Genomic DNA, 19,051 nt, shown 5'->3' with positions numbered 1-19,051 from the left:
TCCGACGAATCTGCCTAATGTGATAAAATGATGATCTGATGCAGCTAGAGATTTGTGGTTCCATAGACATAGTACTATCAAGTGTCAAACCTAGCGAGCGAACTTTAGAAACAGGCTCAACATGTACATCACCAATTTTTAGGTTAGGAATGATGACCTTTTTGATCTGTTGGGAAGAGCCAAAGAAAATGAATTCAGACTTCGCCTGGTTGATTTTCAAGTAGTTCTGCCCCATCCATTTGGAGATCTCTGCTACACATGACTCAAATCTAGCAAGTACGTTGTCCACATCAGTTTGATTAGGTAAGCATGGTAAATACAGCTGAATGTCGTCAGCGTATATGTGATACATCAAATCATGCCGATTGATAATGTCATAGATTGGTAGAATGTACATGGAAAACATTTGTGGTCCGAGCACTGAGCCTTGAGGTACGGAGCAATCAAGAGAAACTGGATCAGAGATGTCATCCTCACCAATGCGAACTGATTGAGTACGACCATCAAGGTATGACTGACACCAGCTCAGAGCTGACCCACTGATACCAATTTCCTGTAGTCTGCGAAGTAGAATACAATGATCGACCGTATCAAACGCTGAACTCAAATCCAGTTGAACGAGGCCAGTCAACATGCCTCTATCCATGGCTCGGAGGATGTCATTAGTCACTCGCAAGACAGCTGTCTCTACTGAATGGTTTTTCCTGTAGGCCGACTGGAAAGGATCCTGCAGAGATTGGTCAACTACACATCTGAGGATACGAGCAGTAGCCGCTCTTTCAATTACTTTTCCAAGGAATTTCAAGTTAGCTACTGGTCTGTAGTTTTCCAGTCTCTCCTTATCCAAGTTTGACTTCTTAAGTAGAGGTCTAATCGTAGCATGTTTCAAGTTCTCTGGAAAGACAGCTTTGGTAAAAGACCCATTAACCAACTTTGTAATAAATGGCACAAATGCAGAGAGATGATCCTTGATTAGCCATGTTGGAATGGGGTCTTGGTGACAAGAGCTCGAGGGTGACTGTTTGATGATTCTCTCAATTTCAGCTTCTGATACCAAATCAAAACTACACATATACGGATCTCGATGTGACGAAGCCTCACTGATATCGTGATGCTGCACAAAAGAATCACGAATTGTGTTGATCTTGTTCAAGAAATGCTCCGAGAATCTGTTTGCTAACGACCCATCAGGTGGTAGTTGTGGTAACACAGGATCGCCTTTCTTCTGGAGTAGGTCATCGATGATGGTGAACAAAGCTTTCTGATCTGATGAACAGCTCTCAATAACAGATGAGTAGAACTGTGTCTTCGCTTCCTTCATGAGCTTCACAACAATCCGGCATTGCTCTTGGTATCTCTTATGATGTAGTTGGCCTTCTCCTTTGGATTTACATTTTCTCCACTTTCTTTCCAACCTCCGTCTCACCTTCTTAGCAGTCCGAATCTCTTCATTATACCATGGACATTTCTCTCTTTGTTTCAGGCGTCTTGTCTTCAAAGGTGCAAGGTCCTCAAGGATATCACACAGAGATCGTTCGTATGTTTCTACGGATGCAGAAATGCCAAGGTTCTCTACGTCAATCTTCGACAGAGCCTCAAAGACGCGTTGATGAAATACCTCATGGTCCATTGCCTTGAAACTGCGCATGGTAATTGTCCTCTTTGGATGTATAGGCTTTTTCAATGACAATTTGCAGGTGATGGCAAAATGATCAGACAGTCCTGGATGAACTGATATGTCAGAGACAATATCGTCACCATCACGAGTTATCAGCAGATCCAGTGTATGACCAAGACAATGAGTTTGGGTGGATACATGCTGGGTCATACCATATGAAGACAACAACTTCTTAAAAAGAATTGTATTCCCTGCAGTTGTGTCATCCATCCATATGTTAAAATCACCTGTGATCACAAGTTTGGAAGGATGGAGAAGATAATGGTCCATCAGTTTGCCGAAGTCCTCAAGAAACGATGCAAAAGGCACATGTTGACCATTTTCACTGTTCCTTTCAGGGCGGTATATGATGACTAAACGAAATGTACCATGATCATCTGATACTTGTGCATGTAGGGCTTCGAAGGAGTTATACCTCTGGGGTAATTCTGTCTTCAAACATAGATCAGACCTACACAACAAGCCGACACCTCCTCCAGGTCTGTTATCTCGAGGGATATGGACTAATGAGTAGCCTCTTGGGGTGGCTTCCTTGGCCACAAGGTCGTCATCTGGTCTCAGCCATGTCTCCGTCATGGCAATGATATCAAAACCTTGCTCAGTTACAAAGTCAACAAATTGAATAGTTTTATTCCGAATTGACTGTAAATTGATGGTGCAAAGTTTAGCAAGCTCAGAGACAGGCTGAATGTGAATCAAGTTATTGGTATCACAAGATCGGACATTTTTCTTAGCTTGGCGTATAGTATCCTGTATGACAGGAATATATTGCTGGCTCTTTATAAAAGAACGATGTCCTCTCTTTGTTGGCTTGATAGTACTGATACCATAATCCACTATTGTCTGATACACATCCCTTGGCAGGGAAGTTTTAGGGCATTGTCTCTTAATGTCCAAGAGTTCCTCTCTTGAATAGGAGTGCAAAGCCATGGTCAAAATGATGACAAGGATTACAGCTCGCCAGTGATTAGCCATGGGTTCCATTGATATGCACTCAAGAGGAAATACACAATAGCCATGTATAGGTAGCTGTAGAAAATTGAATCCAATTCCAGTGATCAGAATCCTGAAATGAAGATAAATTTCTTCCTAAATTGTCATAAAAAGGGCGAATGAAATAAATCAAAACATGTCCACCAGTTTCACTGAGACTTCCTCTTCAAACTGATGTAAACCATTAAGAAATCAAGTCTGAAATTCTCCGGTTATCAAAACAAAATATGGAGAGCTGAAAAGAGTGCAACCTGAGCGCAACCCCAAACTCACTAGGATATGATCCAATGAAAATGAAATGTATAAGTTGAAAGAAATATTGAAATTGGGTAGATCGATGAAAATTACATTATAATTTTTTTTGGATATTTTTAACTTGTAAAAATGCACATCATTTTTAGTGACATTATCGAGTGTAAAGATGTGAATGAAGCAATATTGAAAGTCTTTGGTATATCATGCATATTTGGAAAGGTTTGTGGTGAACTGCTAACCAGGTCCATATGTTATTTGGCAGCTGAAAAAATATATCGGTGTATTCATTTATTTGTATTTGTTCAACATGAAAAAAGCAGTATAAGATATTTGATATTCTTTCTCATTAAACATGTTTGCTTCAGGGAGCATTTCATGAAAGGACTCGTCAGATGTTTTATCCAACAAGTCCTGTTTTATCAGACAGTTTCCATAGTAAAGGTGCTTCTCAGCCAATCAAAATCAACAATAGTTGTCAAATATGACAACATGTTTGATGAAAAATGTTGATGAAACTATCCCCTGAATCAAATTAACGTTGAAAAAGCTTATACAGTATGACAGTCTATTTTATAGGTATTGGGTTAATGATATATATGTTGTAATATTTGCATCAGATACTATAGCGGAGAGTGGAGTCCGTGTAGCACCTCCTGCGGTCCTGGTACCAGGACCCGAAGTGTGCGATGCAAGGTCTATCTCCAAGCTTTCAGTTCAACCTTCGACATCAGCGACTTGGATTGTCAAGGCTCACCCCGCCCTCATGACGTAGAAGAATGCCAGGATACGGAATGTACCCCACCCCAGGGAGCATCCTTATTTGGTCCATCTAGATCTTCAGTACCAGTCCAGATGGATCCCACAGAACCCAATGTGGTCCAACCAGACCCTACCTTAGAGCTTGGACCAAGACCAGATGTAGATGTATTTATATGGCGATATTGGGGCTATTCTCCATGCAGTGCTTCATGTGTTGGAGGTTAGTCAGTGATAGTTAAGTACTCTAGAGGTGCATGCTCCAAAGTTTTTTTCTTTTAGTACATGGTCTGAAGTATGCCTTTAAAAATTATGGTGGTCCGTTTGGGGTTCTCAGTAATTTTCAATTATAGAACGTTGGTAAATGATAATGTGTCACTCACATTATCAAATGTTATGACAATAATCCACCATATATTCATATAAAATTAAATAATTATTTAAATGATGGGAAAACTTGCTGTTTGCTTCTGTGGTAGGAAAATATTAACGATTTTTTTTCCATAACTTAATTTATGAACTGTATAAATGAAACGCTACTGAAATGATCCTATCATAGTTACAGAATAAAAAAGGCAATAGTGCTGGGTTACTTGCTATATAGTATGCCAGAATCAGAGATATGAGAGATTTGAAAGCTATCCATTTTTAGAGCTTTCTACAGAATATGCATGGCTTTAAAAGTAAACTGTTAAATACATGTATGATGTCTAGATTATTATCATGTTTTATACAACTATGGTATGACCATCTCCCTTGTCTGAAGTTTCTTAAACGATATATATATGTATATTTATATATATAAAATTTAAGAAACTGTTCAGACAAGGGAGATGGTCATATATATATTCAATTTTGATAAGCTTATAAACAATGATATAAAATTTTTGAATTATCTATCTGTGTACAGGTGTACAGGAATCGATAGTCCGTTGTGTTAATGCCTTCACTGATGAGTTGGTGAGCGATGCTCATTGTGATTACAGTCTTAAGCTACCGACCAGTCAACAATCTTGTAATGAAAGACCATGTCCCCCTGAGTAAGTACACCTAATCTAGCAAGTAAACTTTTCTTGCCCGAGAGTAACTAAATTTCATTTGAAAAGAAAGTGGGGTCAACCTCTGTTGAAAGTAGCCCCACTACCTCTGGATTGTTTACTGGATCCTATAATAGAATCCCACTGCTGCCACCATAATGATAGTTCATGATTTTAACTCCAATCATTGAACATGGATGTAGCCGGATGTATCCAATCAAGGAAGAATTCGAGTGTTTCAACAATATAACTACCTCAGTTAAATATAAACAATTTGTTGAATTTAAATGAAAGCATCTTGCGAAGTGAGACCAGCAACCTGGCTCTGGCTTATGTTAACATACATTCTACTTGTATCACACCACTGCTTTCATACAATGAAAGACAATGTTTTAACCACTAGGACATTTAGAATATCTTTATTGATTTAATTATGGGAAACAGCTGTAGTGCTGAAAGGGATGGAGAGTCGCCTGGATGACTTTGAAACTATACTGTGCGGAGGGTATCACAGATAGAAGTTATGATTAATGTACATTTTATGTAATTAATGAGCATAAACTAATTGCATACTGAACTCTGTAATTTGCATATGGTGTGTACAGGAACTTAGATCAAGTAAGCAAGAGATTAATTGTGAATTCATTTGAATAAACATCTATTTTCTTCTCTTGCATTGGCAGATGGAAGGTTTTCTTGTATGGAGAGTGTTCTTCATCTTGTGGTCAAGGAGTGAAGTACCCAACTGATATATACTGCATCCAGAAAGCATCTAGGAATTCAGGTGTGTCCGTCAATATACTCACCAGAGAGCACTGTACGGGACCTAAACCAAACAACTCGTTACCGTGTGAAGCAACATGTCCAGCCACTTGGGTTTTAGGAGATTGGTCAGAGGTAAGATTGGTTTGATTATAATGAATTAATTCAACAAGTAAAAAATCATGTATTCACCACATCCCCCTCTTTAGTTAAACTTACCTTGAATGGGAAGTACTGTCACAATGGTGGTATTGCTCTTTAAGCCAACCGATGTGAAATTTCCATGGAAGTTTTTATTGCAAATTTGGGCATAATGGGATTTATTGTGAAATGTGCCTGTGTTAAATGTTATTTTGCTGTCATTGTAAGGAAATATTGAAAAATTATTTGAAAATAAGTATTGCACCGAAAGGAAGTAGTTGCAGGTGATTGTCGGAATCGAGAAACAAATTCAGAATATAATGTTGATAAAAGTAATGAAATGACTATTTCTGAAAGTAATGAAATTATTGAAATTTGATTGTTTTGATATGACAGTGCTCTGCTACATGTGGTCATGGTGCAGGAAATAAAACCAGGAGTGTATCTTGTCAACAAACCATCCCTTCTGGGGGAGATATTGAAGTAGATATAACCAGCTGTCCACTACCTGTACCTCATACAGTAGAAGAATGTGATAACGTCCAATGTCCACCCTACTGGATCGCAAGAGCATCTTCACCGGTAAGGATGTGGTTGTGTCAGTGAAGGTCACATTCATACCATATATCTCTTTTTCTTGTAATGTCAAATTTTCTTTTGATAATTTATGCGATCCATATTTAATCTCATCTCATATTATTCCTAAGTATATTTTGCTTATCAATATTCTGTGTATGTGTTCATGTCTGTCTCTCTCTATGTAAATATCTAATCTTTGTTGCTTTAATGAAAACAATTATGATGATGATGATAGTGGTGATGGTGATGGTGATAGTAATGATGATGATGATGATGAGGAGGATGATGATGACGGCAGTGGTGGCGATGGTGGTGGTGGTGGTCATGATGATATAATAATCGTAATAATAAATGATATATGGCATTTAGAGTGCACCTTCAGAGGTGCAGAGGGAATTATTACACAAAAGCAAGGGATGTTATTTGAAATATGATGAAAAAAAAGATGTCTTAAGGTTGGCTTTGATTGACTCTATAGATTTGGCTCTGCGTATTGTCAAAGAGAGAGCATTCCAAAAGTGGGAACTCTCTTAGCAAAATTTGTTTCACCAATGAGCATTTGACTCTTAAAGTTGTCAACATTCCAGTTGCCAAAGTTCTTAGATATCTAGAGGGTACATATTCCGAGATAAGATCATTAAGATAATCAGGAGCGGCAGTATTTTGCACTCTCTGTAGCTTGAAGATCTGATCATTGTTGGCATTGAACAACAACCTTTTTGTTGTGATGTTTGTGATTTTGACGGTGATGGTAGTGATCATCATTAAGATGATAAAGGTGAGGTGATGATGTATGTATCGGCAGCAGTAGTGGTGATGATGATGATAATCAAATATCATTCAAGAGAGATAACTCTTTTGTTACATCCATGCTTCGATTCTTCTGTAGTGTTCCCAGAGCTGTGGGACCGGTGTTCAGTCAGTATCATTGACGTGTCATCAGATGACACCAGTAGGTGAAGAGATTGAGTTAGATTCTCAGCTATGCCCAATACCACCACCTCCAGACACTCAACCATGTAACGAAATAGACTGCCCTGTTCAATGGACAATACAAACACTTTCACAGGTAATTCATTATCTGGATACTGACAATAAAATAAAAAAATACCTTCAGAATATTTAGTTGGTAACATTTCTTCCTCTCTTTTGCCAATGTACGTGTATAGATCTGTTAAAACATAATTCCTATTCTATAGTTGTTGAATCACATCTTGGGAATATAATTTTTTTTCATATTTCCAATCACACTTGGCTTGATTTGGAATGAAGAGTCATATCAATACATTTCTAAAAGTGAACTTACTTGATGATCTTTTCCTCTTGAGGAGTAAACAGGAATGATGAAGACCTTGTAATTCAGTAATTACAGTAGATGATTACACTCAATAGATGATAAAATTGTCTTCTTTCATTAATTTTTTTCCCCTTCAGTGTTCTGCTAGCTGTGGAGCCGGTATTCAGCTTCGTTCTGTATTGTGTGGAAGAATCCTTGCTAATGGCACACAGGTTTACATTGATCAAAGACATTGTATGCCAGACAGAAGACCGGCTGATCATGTGACTTGTCATTTAGCAAAATGTACTGGTAAGATGATGGATCAAATAATTGTCAAAACTGATTTTTCTTCATATTGGAAAGATTGTGAATATTGGGAACACCAGTAGTAGTGCAATTAATAGTGCAGTATTAGGGCAGTCATGTTTGCTATGTTAGACTCTTGAGGAATAGAATATTTGTTGTTGTTGATCATTGGTCAAACAACTCAATTGCTAGAGATGAAGTATTAATTATTGATATCAATATAGGTGCTATCAATTTCAAGTTTTTTTTAGTATTGTGATAGAGAATCATTAAAACATTATGTTGAAAAGAAATGATCATACTATTGATGTAAACATTCAACACACATCCTTGTGCCAATATAACTGAGCTTACATGTATGCTTCATAGAAGATTTATCAAGAAGGATTACTAGATCCTTACCAAGAAGTATCATATACATAGTTAGACGTTGCTGTAAACGAAATTGGGACATTGTAGTCTTTAGATGGCAGTAGAAAAGTGTTTTTAAGCAGTGTCACTATTGAGTTCGGGCATTTGAATTTTCAGTTTATTTTCATTTTCCATTAGGAGTTCTTCAAGGGTCTATTCTAGGACCTCTTTTTTGTTTAAATTTATGCATGAAACTTTCTAATTTTTTTTTTCTCTTAAAGGCATTCAAATGCAGTATGATCACATTTTTTCTTTTTTTATAACAGAGACTTAATTGTATAAAAAAGTAAAATAATAATTTTTTTTTACACATTGGCATATTGTTGAATTATTACTAAATCTAACACAAAATGATTTTCCTCTTACTCATAAAACAGATATTGAGATCCTCTCAAATCGTTCTACATTCTACCAGACTGGGCTGGTCAGTAAAGTGAGACTTGTCATTGGTCAAGAAGCCTATGTCTACGAATCAACTGTGGTCACTATCAAATGCCCTGTGTTCAACTTCAAGAAGAGCCAGCTGATATGGGAGAGGGGACTGTCACCGATAGAAGACACTGATCCTAGGATGAAGGTGGTGTCAGGTGGTATACTGCGCATCAAATATGTAGAAGAAAGAGACTCTGGCGTGTATGCATGCAGAGCAGGTGATCAGAGGGAGACCATTACACTTCATGTTAGATCTGGATGTAAGTATGATAGCATGTATGTAACATACCTTGGTTTCTAAGCGCTTTACATTGTAATTATTATTACCCCAGTCATAGGATCCATCACTGTTCCATACATGGAGTGCCCCACCTCAATTCCCTTGGGAGTATCCTGGCCAGGCAACCGTTTATCGGTGCGCACGTGCCAATATCTTCACATTGACGTTCACATCCTACCGGGTACCCATTTAACACCTGGGTGGAGAGTGACAAATGTTGATGAGTGCCTTGCCAAAGGATATTAGTGCCGGATGAGATACGAACCCTTGACCCTTGGTTTAAGAGTCAAGCAACTGAACCACCACACCACGACACCTCCACATTAGACAGAAAAATTGTAGATGTGCTTATTTTGAAGCATGCTGCTAAAATTACTAATAAGTTATGGAAATATAGAGTTTGTGAACCACAGTTATGCTAGTTCCTGGTGAGGGATAGTGCTATAAACAAATATTGTACTGTTTAACTTGATAAAGAGGTATGTAGATAAAATATATTAATGATATGCAACATTTATAAACCACTTAATCCAAGTGTTGTCTAAGTGTTGCATATTATTTCATAATGTGCATGGTGTTTACTGTTATTCCATATTTTCCCCTCTTTTTGCCTTTTAGTACCAACATATGAGAAATCATCTGACCAAGCTTTGCCCAATTCTACCAGCAATGACGATATAAGGTAAGATGTACACCATTCACCATATCAACATATCTAATAATCATGATAATAGACATTTGTATAGCGACATCTATCTAGAAATAATCTATTCTGAGGCGCATTATTATTATCACCCTGGCTTTGGCTTGAGCTGCCTTCCAGCGTTCAGTGCATTCAAGGAATTAATTCTGCTGGGTGCCCACTCACGTCCCCCGGGTTCAGTGCAGCAAAATGTGGGTAAATTTCTTGCTGCAGGAAAACATGCCATTGCTGGGATTGGAACACACGCCCCTCTGGTTGAAAGACAAAACAGGTAACCACTAGATCACGCTGTCCCCACACAGACTAATGATTCTTTAAATATTGACATTAGAATTGTAATTTAGCAAAGAAAATACTGTCTGGCATCAAGTGCAGGTACATTTACATGTTTGTTGTCGATTCATGATAATGACTCGGTCTGTGGTCAAAACTTACTCCCAATGTCACTTTTTTTTGTTGAGGGGGAAAAACTTCAAAGTCATTCAGTATTTTAATGTAGTTATTTATTTGGATATGATAATTGATTACAAGCTATTGCAATCTTTTTTTATTTTATCCGATACAGGTGGCATTTGGGTAGTTGGAGTGAGTGTTCTGCTAGTTGTAATGGTGGCTGGCAAACGAGAGAAGTCCGATGTCTGAGGAACAATCTTGTCGGCCGATCTAAACCAAGGGATGCTGGGATATGTAAGAGTGTTGGACTTGAAGAACCGATCACACGCAAGGAATGTAATAAACATCCGTGTCAAAACCATTGGGTCGCCGGTATTTGGTCACAGGTAAATGATGGTATAGAACTTTGAAATAGTATTCATCTTTCATTGCTTCTATATTTTTCTAATTATCATTGATTGAATGTAGTCTTTAAATCACTGCTACTCTCCCAAACTGTGCTGAATATCAAAAGGTAGGTAACCTGCTGTCCCGACAAATGTGTGTAATTCAATTCTGCTTTGAATTTTGAAAGAGTATCAACTTTAAAAAACAAATTTATTTATTAACAGTTTATTAATACAGAGTTTCAATCTTATTAAAGGCTTAACTTATGGTTTTATTGTATTTTCCATTGAATACCATCCACATATACATTATTCCATTTACAGCTTTTTAACAAGAAAGTTTCATTCAATATTGGAATAGGAAAGAACTCTGAAAGTATTTTGCTTTCCTATATGCACAGTGTACTGGAGAGTGTGTTGGTGTAAGGCGATCGTTGCAGACTAGAGGAGTCTTGTGTCGTAGTCCATCCCTTGATATACTCACTGATGATAGGTGTCCATTGGCTTCTAAACCCCTTCATGAGAGGCTGTGTATCAATGACGAATGTAGGCCAAAGTGGCTTGTTACGAAATGGAGTAGTGTAAGTATAATCCCTTCATTCATTTGAGCTGTGTAATCAAGATAAGTTACATACCATGTAATAATAAGAGCCTGTGAAAATAAGGAGATGTTTAATAATAAAAATGATTATCAATTTTAAGGGGGCAGATGACTTACTGAGAGATAATTGTGCAAAGGTTATTAGATATTTAAAGCAAAGATTGTGTAATACGAAACATAGCTAATTGTGTTATCATTAGTTATTTGTCTTTGAAACAATGATGATTTCATTTCACACTGAAAATAGATTGTCCTCCATATGCAATTCAATTATTTAAAAAGTTAATTTTGTTAAAATAAAAAGATATCAAATGGAACTTATCCTTTGGTTTCTAAATATGTTAGTTTTTGTATATAAGTAATAATCTGTCTATGCAAATGATTCAATACAGAATGTAAAAAAATCAGACATAAATTTTGAGTGGCATGACACCTTTTTGCATTAGGGTCATGTTCTGGAGGTACTTGCTGTCAGGTCTGTTCATACATTTGATACTGTGTACTTGTTAGAAATTTGGATGACTCTAAATCCTGCTTGACTCTTTGTGAAACAACTTTTTAGATTCTATATCTGAAAAGAGAAAAACTCAATTAAAAAAAAGGTCCTAGGTTTAAAATTCCAACTTATTTTTGTTCCAGTGTTCATCATCTTGTGGAGTGAATGCTGTTCAGAGGCGTAAGGTACGATGTGTTACATCAGAGACTAGAGTGAGAATGGAAAGTTCCATCTGTGCTGCTGTCTTTGGTCAACCTCATATCATGAAGAAATGCCTTCTTGATCCCTGTCCTAATGGTAAGACTAGCACGTAAACTTCAAGGGATATTGTGGAACATTGACTATAGCACATGTGGGCCCAGTTTCACAAAGAATTCTTATAATAACAATTGCACAGCTTCTCTAACAAGTTTACCATCAGCCAATCAAATTTACTTATTTCATTAGCTTGGAACTGTTATTCCCCAAATTTGTTTTTGTAACAAGTTTTGCGAAATGGGCCCCTGGGCTCTGTATCATAAAAAAGTTAAAACTATGGTAACATGGTAACTTTGCTATTATGGCAACTACTGGAGTATAAGGGGTCAGCAGCCAATCTCAATCAAGAATTCCATGATAGTAACAATAATTGCAAAGTTACCATAGTTGTATGAAAAATATGAAAATTGCCCATGAAATCATATATTTTCATGTGAAAAAATTGTGAGTATTTTTACCACAGTGCTCATGACGAGCACTCAATTCAAACTATGATTGTGTATGCATGATATAAAAGATAAATTAATGGAGTTAGTTATTCTAAAGTAATTTGCATAAGCTCAGACTAAGCAATTACTTTGACATATTGATATATTATATTAAAAGTTCTTAATTTGCACCCACCTTATTTTAGTTGTTAGCAATTGCTGTGTCAAGATAAGATAAAATTACGAGACTTTTGAACATGAAATCTGAATATTCTTTAAAGCATGTTTTTTAATATTTTTTTCTTTTATTTTCAGAAACCTATTAGTGCTGGTAATAAGTTTGCTGTAAATATTTATCTTACCCCACCCATCTCTCTTTCTCTCCTTTTTAATATCATATATTTTTCAACCAAAGTTTAAGTGGTGTGCATTGGTTATCCTTTCTAGAATCTCTTAATCCTTTTGTAAGTTTAAAAATGACCTTTCTTTTTTTAACCCTTCTAATTTTATGCCTCAACCTACCATAGAGTTATCCATCCATCTGTCTGACCCAATGCCCCGTTTTGTTCTCTCAGTAACTAAAGAACCTATTGAGGAGTCGGCCTCAAACTTATTTAAAATAATAATCTTATAAGTTATTGATGTTAAGATCAATGATTAAAGGTCATATAGATCATTATATTTATTAAATTACTGAGTATACCATTATAATGATAACTGAGGAATCTTTTAAGGATCAACTTCAAAGTTAGCTCATGCATGCATATTGGAGTGATAATGATCTGACTGTATTTTTTGTCATGATGCCAAAGGTCACTAGTCAATTCCACATGAAATGGTTTTTGTGATAAATGTGGTTAACAATTTGATAGATCAATCTCAAACATGGCTCGTGTTTGCAAAGAGGTCGGAGTGAAAACATCTGATCAGATTTTGGGGTGATAAGATTGAAATTATAACATTGCAAGAAGCTCATGACTTGCTTGCTCTCTTGATTAATAAGGAATTGGTTAATGGATTGAATTCAGTCTTTGCTCATATGTGCATCGTGGGAGGGGGAGGTGACAATGAAGTGATGTGATTTAGGAGTCATGAGGTCATCAAAATTCATGAATCGATGCACAATGTCCTATAGATCCAATGGATAAATCAATATTTAATTTGGCTGGAGAATTCTTCTGGGATGGCAATCATATGAGATTGTGAATTTAAAGCAGGCAGTATATTTCAGACCTGGCAATGGCAGAGGCATAAATTGTGTGCAGTCGAGAATCAATCTTTTCTTTTTTCTACTTTTATACCCTTCTCAATCCCCATGCCTTTGGTACTTTTTAGGTGATTGTACCATTTGTTTGAAAGCTGTCTGAAGCCTCTATCAACTTTATTTTGTGAAAATCTTATGCATTTTTTATATTTCTGTTCTTGTAAACTAATTTTGTTTTATTTCTACAATAATTTTCTTATTTTTTTAATAATCTATTTATGGTGTCTCAATTGTATTGTGGAATACAGGATTTTACTCACTGCCTAATTCAAACAATTTTTTTCAGTGGTGTATGGATGATCTCACTTTCTATTGTGTGTAATGGGAAAAAGGTAGTCACTGACATGGGGATTTTAATCCTCACTAACTCTCAGAGAATCTAATGGGAAACTCAGCTTGAATCATTGGATTCCACATTACCCATAAAATTGTGAAACATGTATAAGAGATGTTTAAAAATTCTGATGAAATTAATAAAAAAAGTAAATAGGTTTGCCATTGTATTGACTCCACAACGCTTTCCCTGGTAAAAAGACATTTTCAAGCAGAAATATTTATAGAAATTTCTGCAACTAGCAAACATCAATTGATGATTTCCTGAGCTAGCAATCAGGTCACCATTTTTTTCTTTATCCTCTTAATCGAGGTATTTATTCACAATAACATGTACATATATATACAAAAATTATTTTAAAAATCACTTCAATTCAATAATGCAATAAATTTTTGAATATCACATTTTTCAAATTTCCGAACTTGCTTTTTTGTTTACATAAACTTTCTAAATCAATAATCATAGTAAGTTTGAATTCAATCCATAAAGAATTTGCATCATATTTGTTTTCTTTGAATTAATCAGGTCTATAACATGTACATATATATATACAAAAAAAAATCACTTCAATTCAATAGCAATAATTTTTTTGAATGTCACATTTTTTTCCAAAATTCCGAACTTGCTTTTTTGTTTACATAAACTTTCTAAATAAATAATCATAGTAAGTTTGAATTCAATCCATAAAGAATTTGCATCATATTTTGTTCCTTTTAATCAATCAGGTCACCATAATTTTGAGGCATTAAAGTAAATTCAAAATAATAACAATGAACAAGTGAAATTATATTAAATAATTTTGTTGAAAATTATTTTTACATTTCAATTGCAATGTTTGATCTAAAATTACTTTGTGATAATGAGATTCATTTGAAATAGCAATAATTATACCATTCTATGTAATGCATATTTTACCCAAGGGGAACAGTCCCTGATCTATTTGTTCCTGGTATGATTGGTTTATGGCAATAAAATCATCTTAAAAATATCTTATGCAATATTACGTTCTTACTTTCTTGTTTAAATCTACAGAGGAATGCCTAGACGAAGGAACATATTGTAGTCTTGTACACAGACTGCAGATGTGCAACAATCCAAGCTACCAACGCCGGTGCTGTAAAACCTGTCAATCATATGGCTGATGTCTCCCACTCACCAAACAAAAAAACAGCATTGCAACCACTCGCATATGATGTGAACAACCCTTGATTGACCATATAGTATTTGTGTACTTTAGATCAGCCCTGTTTATATGCTAGATTTAAAGCTTTATTGGCCTGTATATACACGTTTATGAAAATACATCTCACCAACAGCTGAACGACATACAGGTGTTTGGTTTTCCCAACGCTCTTTCTAGCTGCACTTTAAAAAAAATACTATTTAAAGCGATTTGTGCGCCAATGAACTTGTATCTGCTGTTTTCAGCAAAACAAGAGGAAGCAGAGAAAAGTCATACTTTGCCCAGGGCTGTATTCTAAACTCTGGTTTCATTCAAACCTTGGTTGAAATGTTTGACGAACTACAGGTAGCCAAATATGTCAAAACTTTTTAATGCTTTTATATAGAATGACGATTGTCAGCAAAATGTCCTCTCTTGACACATTCATGCTCACAAAGAGAAAAGAGGAGTGCATTGTTGTGGATGAAGTTTTCACATTTGTTTGCGATCTTATTGAAGCCTATTTTCTATATTCTTTACTTCAGGGTCCTGTTGTCTTGTTAACAACAAATGAACAATGTTTATAACAAATTTACCTTCTGCCAATCAAGTTGCATAATTTCAGTAGCTTTTGATTAAAACAAAGTTTTATGAAATGGACCCTCCAGTTTTAAATAAGAAAGCAAATCCATTTTAACCTTTTTCACTGTACCAAATGCACATTTTCTTGATAAATCATTCATTCAATATGAAAGATTTGTATCTCATTTGGCTATCTATAATCCAGTCACATATTAAAACCAAAGGTTCAGTAGTTTAACGAGAATTCACAAAACATGCTGTACTCTCTCTCATCAAATTTAAACGAAACAACACATTAAGTATTTGTAAATGTCTGTGTATTCAAGTATAAATAGTTAATTTTCATCACTTGTTCTTCACTTTTACCCTTAAAAATTTTCAGAAAGGAGCCAAACTTTGGCACTCTTTTCCTGAAATCATATCAATTCAAATTGTTCAATCAAGTATAATCTATGTAATTTTTGTTAATGGGTATTGGGAATTAAACTAAAAAGTCTACTTTTTGTACAGAAGAAAGGAGACTTTGGAAGCTTTTATTCTTCATAAGATATTGAAATAGAACAAGGTATGGTAAATTCCATTACTTGCATGAAGTCCATTAGAGTTAGGAAATCTTTGAAATGAAGGATGGTATGAGAGAAGTATCAACAGTACTTGAAGGTCATTATTTTCTGGGGGACCTGACTAGATAGATTTTTTTTGGCATAAATAAACATTCATTAATGGATCTATGAAGAGCTAGGTATATATACATGCATACCACTGCACACTATTCAGTTGGTTGTTCAAGTAACAGTAGTAGTATCATTATGATAATTTGTTTATTGTCATCTATTATCAGTTGTATGGTGCTGTTTAGGAGCTAGTATTATATGACAACTTGTTGCTGTTTTAGCTTTCTGTAAAAATAGATTGAGCGTATTTTACCCGATGACATATAAGAATTTACAGCAATATATTTTCTAGGCCTCTCCCAGTAATGGTATTTCAAATTATGTATAAAAGAAAAGGTCGTTAATTGAAGTGAAGAAAAAAAAAAATCCTCAGATAATGGTTGAGTATTTATATATCTTGTTTTATTTAACCATCTTGGTGCTCATGTCATGGCGAACCAATTTACTTAAGCCCCATTTAAAATGTTTATTCATTAAAAATTCAGTACACTTGACCAAGCGGTGAAGTCAAATTGAATTTCAACTTGAATTTCATATTTTTCTTTAAGTTTTCTTGACCACATAACAATAAAATATAAAAAATAACATTTTTTGGAATATTGATTGCCATTTGTTGATACAACAGTAAAAAACTTTATACCTAAATAAAATTCTAGTTTGTGCCTTAATATTCATCTGTTGTTTTGATTATGCATTATGTCGCCATATAAAAATGGAATATCAAATTCCTGTGGTTGAAGAAGAAAAGAAATGTGGGATTAAGATAAGATTACCTTCTGTTGCTATCAATGAACATATTTTTGTGCTGCCACCTTGCACGTATTATATTAGCAAATAGATTTGTTTGGATTGTTTTGTATGTATACATGTATCATTTACTAATATTGTCTTCCTAGATGCTGTTGTGACTTTTATGACTGCATCATGAATTAATTGGTATTTTGTCAAATGATTTGTAGATTTGTGAAGTGTAAAAATAGTGGCCCAGTCAAGCACTCTAAACAGTTGTATCCCAGCACTCCCATATTTCATTTTCACCATAAAAACCTTTCATGGAGAGTTTATGAATTTTGATATGTTATTTAATTTACTAAGATGTAAATGTATGTATTCATGTCTATGCAGTTAACTTAATTATGTGCATACATGCATTTAAGTATCCCCCTTTTTAGCTTTTAGCACACTTTGTAAATATTTTGATGTTGATACATGGCTATTTGATCTGTAGTTAAGAGAGGAGTCTCTTTCGTGTATTTTAAATGTAAGTATTAAATGGTTATTACAAATAAAAGTTGTTATTTATATGAAGAACTAGTAATTGAAATGATGGTGATTAATGTCTATCATCCTTACATGTACTCCTTGGAAAGATTGTTTTGACCTAAATTCACAAAGATTCAAACCACAGGATATGCTTTAAACCCTTTTAAAAAATTTTAATAAATAAACATCAATGAGAATAAAATTGCCATGCATGCATTTCAAGAAAACCTCTAATTGGGTTAGATTTTTATTTGCATGTATGAGAAGCAGGTGGTCATGCCATGGTTTGAAAAAGACCTCATTTGTGAATTTGGACTTTACTTTTAATACAGAAGTGAAACGCTGATATTCTAATTTTGATTATTTTTTATGATTAGAGTATGTTTATGGAGGGTAGTTTTGATTTGTTCATATGATTGATTGCCAGGAAATTGTCCATGTCTGTCTTTTGTGGCTGAAATATTTAATAAATGGTAATGAATCTAATCATGCAATTTGTACAGTGTTTATCTTATGGGCAATTCCATAAAATATGTACGTCTGACCCCCTATATATGGGACCTTTATGAAATTTTCTGTCTCTGATTTCTGGTTCTTTTGAAAGTCTGTAATGCTCTCAAATGACCATGACTTGGTCAGTTTATGAAGTGAAGTAAAACTTGAGAAAAATGGGGTTCGGACGTACAAAAAGGTTGATTATTTTATGGAATTGCCCTTATAGTGTATAGGCCTACAATTTCAGATTTAATAAATATGAAGCTTATCATCCAATGTTACTTTGTCTTTGGGCATGGATACACTTTCTTGGACATAATCTTCCTTGCTTCATTACTGAACTCAAAGGCCTGAATTCACTAGAGTGATTTTTGAAACACTAGATATTATTTAAACCCCAACTGAGAGGTTTTTTTTACACTACAGTCAATTACAGTTACCAGCATTAGCTCACTTCCATTGACTCTGGTAAACTACATGGACAAAATTGTGGTTATACCATTGTATTAACTGCATTTTTTTTGCACTAATCCCATACTCTGAATAAAAAATTGTAAACATACAGCAAGGCCAAGCAGGTGATGGGTTTAAAGAAGGGGCTGGTTCACAAATAATTAAGTGTAATTGGAAATCATGTTTAACCCTATCTAGGCCGGGCAGTGAGGCCTCCTAACGATTTGCGCATTATTTTCGCCATGCGAAAGTTTTTGACAGAGCTACATGTACTTGCTGACTTTTTACTTTCAAGTCTTGCACAACTGTTGAGACCAATTTTGCGATGCCCTAGTACGCAGTTCTGAAATTACGCAATGCTTTGTAAGTGCTTGTCAGACCAAAAATTGCTCAAAAACATGATTTTGTGTACAAAGTCAACCAAAAATCATAAATGTATGATTATATTTAGTTTTTGGTGGTCTAAATGGATTTGTTTTATGCTGTTATGATAAAGAGTCCTTGACAAAACAAAGAAATACATAAGAAATTGATCTGATATCACAATTTTTTTCACGTACATGTAATTTGTCGAGAACACCACAAAGAGTTTATATACCAAAAATTAGAACATTTGGAGCTTTATTTAGGAAGTTAAAGGAAAAAGAATA

The 19,051-nt window shown here is 35.1% G+C and overlaps 1 protein-coding gene across 1 annotated transcript in view; it reads left to right on the top strand.

The window, feature by feature from the left end:
• LOC129261638 (ADAMTS-like protein 1) overlaps positions 1–17,939 on the top strand; it is a 44,991-nt gene extending 27,052 nt beyond the window's left edge. The window contains exons 6-17 of the mRNA XM_064099451.1: positions 3,544–3,905; positions 4,593–4,722; positions 5,403–5,616; positions 6,019–6,204; positions 7,091–7,270; positions 7,636–7,789; positions 8,575–8,889; positions 9,528–9,591; positions 10,178–10,391; positions 10,793–10,972; positions 11,632–11,785; positions 14,805–17,939. Of these exons, the coding sequence (XP_063955521.1) occupies positions 3,544–3,905; positions 4,593–4,722; positions 5,403–5,616; positions 6,019–6,204; positions 7,091–7,270; positions 7,636–7,789; positions 8,575–8,889; positions 9,528–9,591; positions 10,178–10,391; positions 10,793–10,972; positions 11,632–11,785; positions 14,805–14,914 (2,263 nt within the window). The 3' untranslated portion in view covers positions 14,915–17,939. The remainder of the gene's footprint in view (positions 1–3,543; positions 3,906–4,592; positions 4,723–5,402; positions 5,617–6,018; positions 6,205–7,090; positions 7,271–7,635; positions 7,790–8,574; positions 8,890–9,527; positions 9,592–10,177; positions 10,392–10,792; positions 10,973–11,631; positions 11,786–14,804) is intronic.
• The last annotated feature ends 1,112 nt before the right edge of the window (positions 17,940–19,051 follow it).

The sequence above is a fragment of the Lytechinus pictus genome, chromosome 5 (assembly GCF_037042905.1).
Source record: "Lytechinus pictus isolate F3 Inbred chromosome 5, Lp3.0, whole genome shotgun sequence".
Taxonomy (NCBI): domain Eukaryota; kingdom Metazoa; phylum Echinodermata; class Echinoidea; order Temnopleuroida; family Toxopneustidae; genus Lytechinus; species Lytechinus pictus.
Note: the sequence above shows the minus strand (reverse complement) of the source record. Positions and strands in the feature narration are given on the sequence as shown.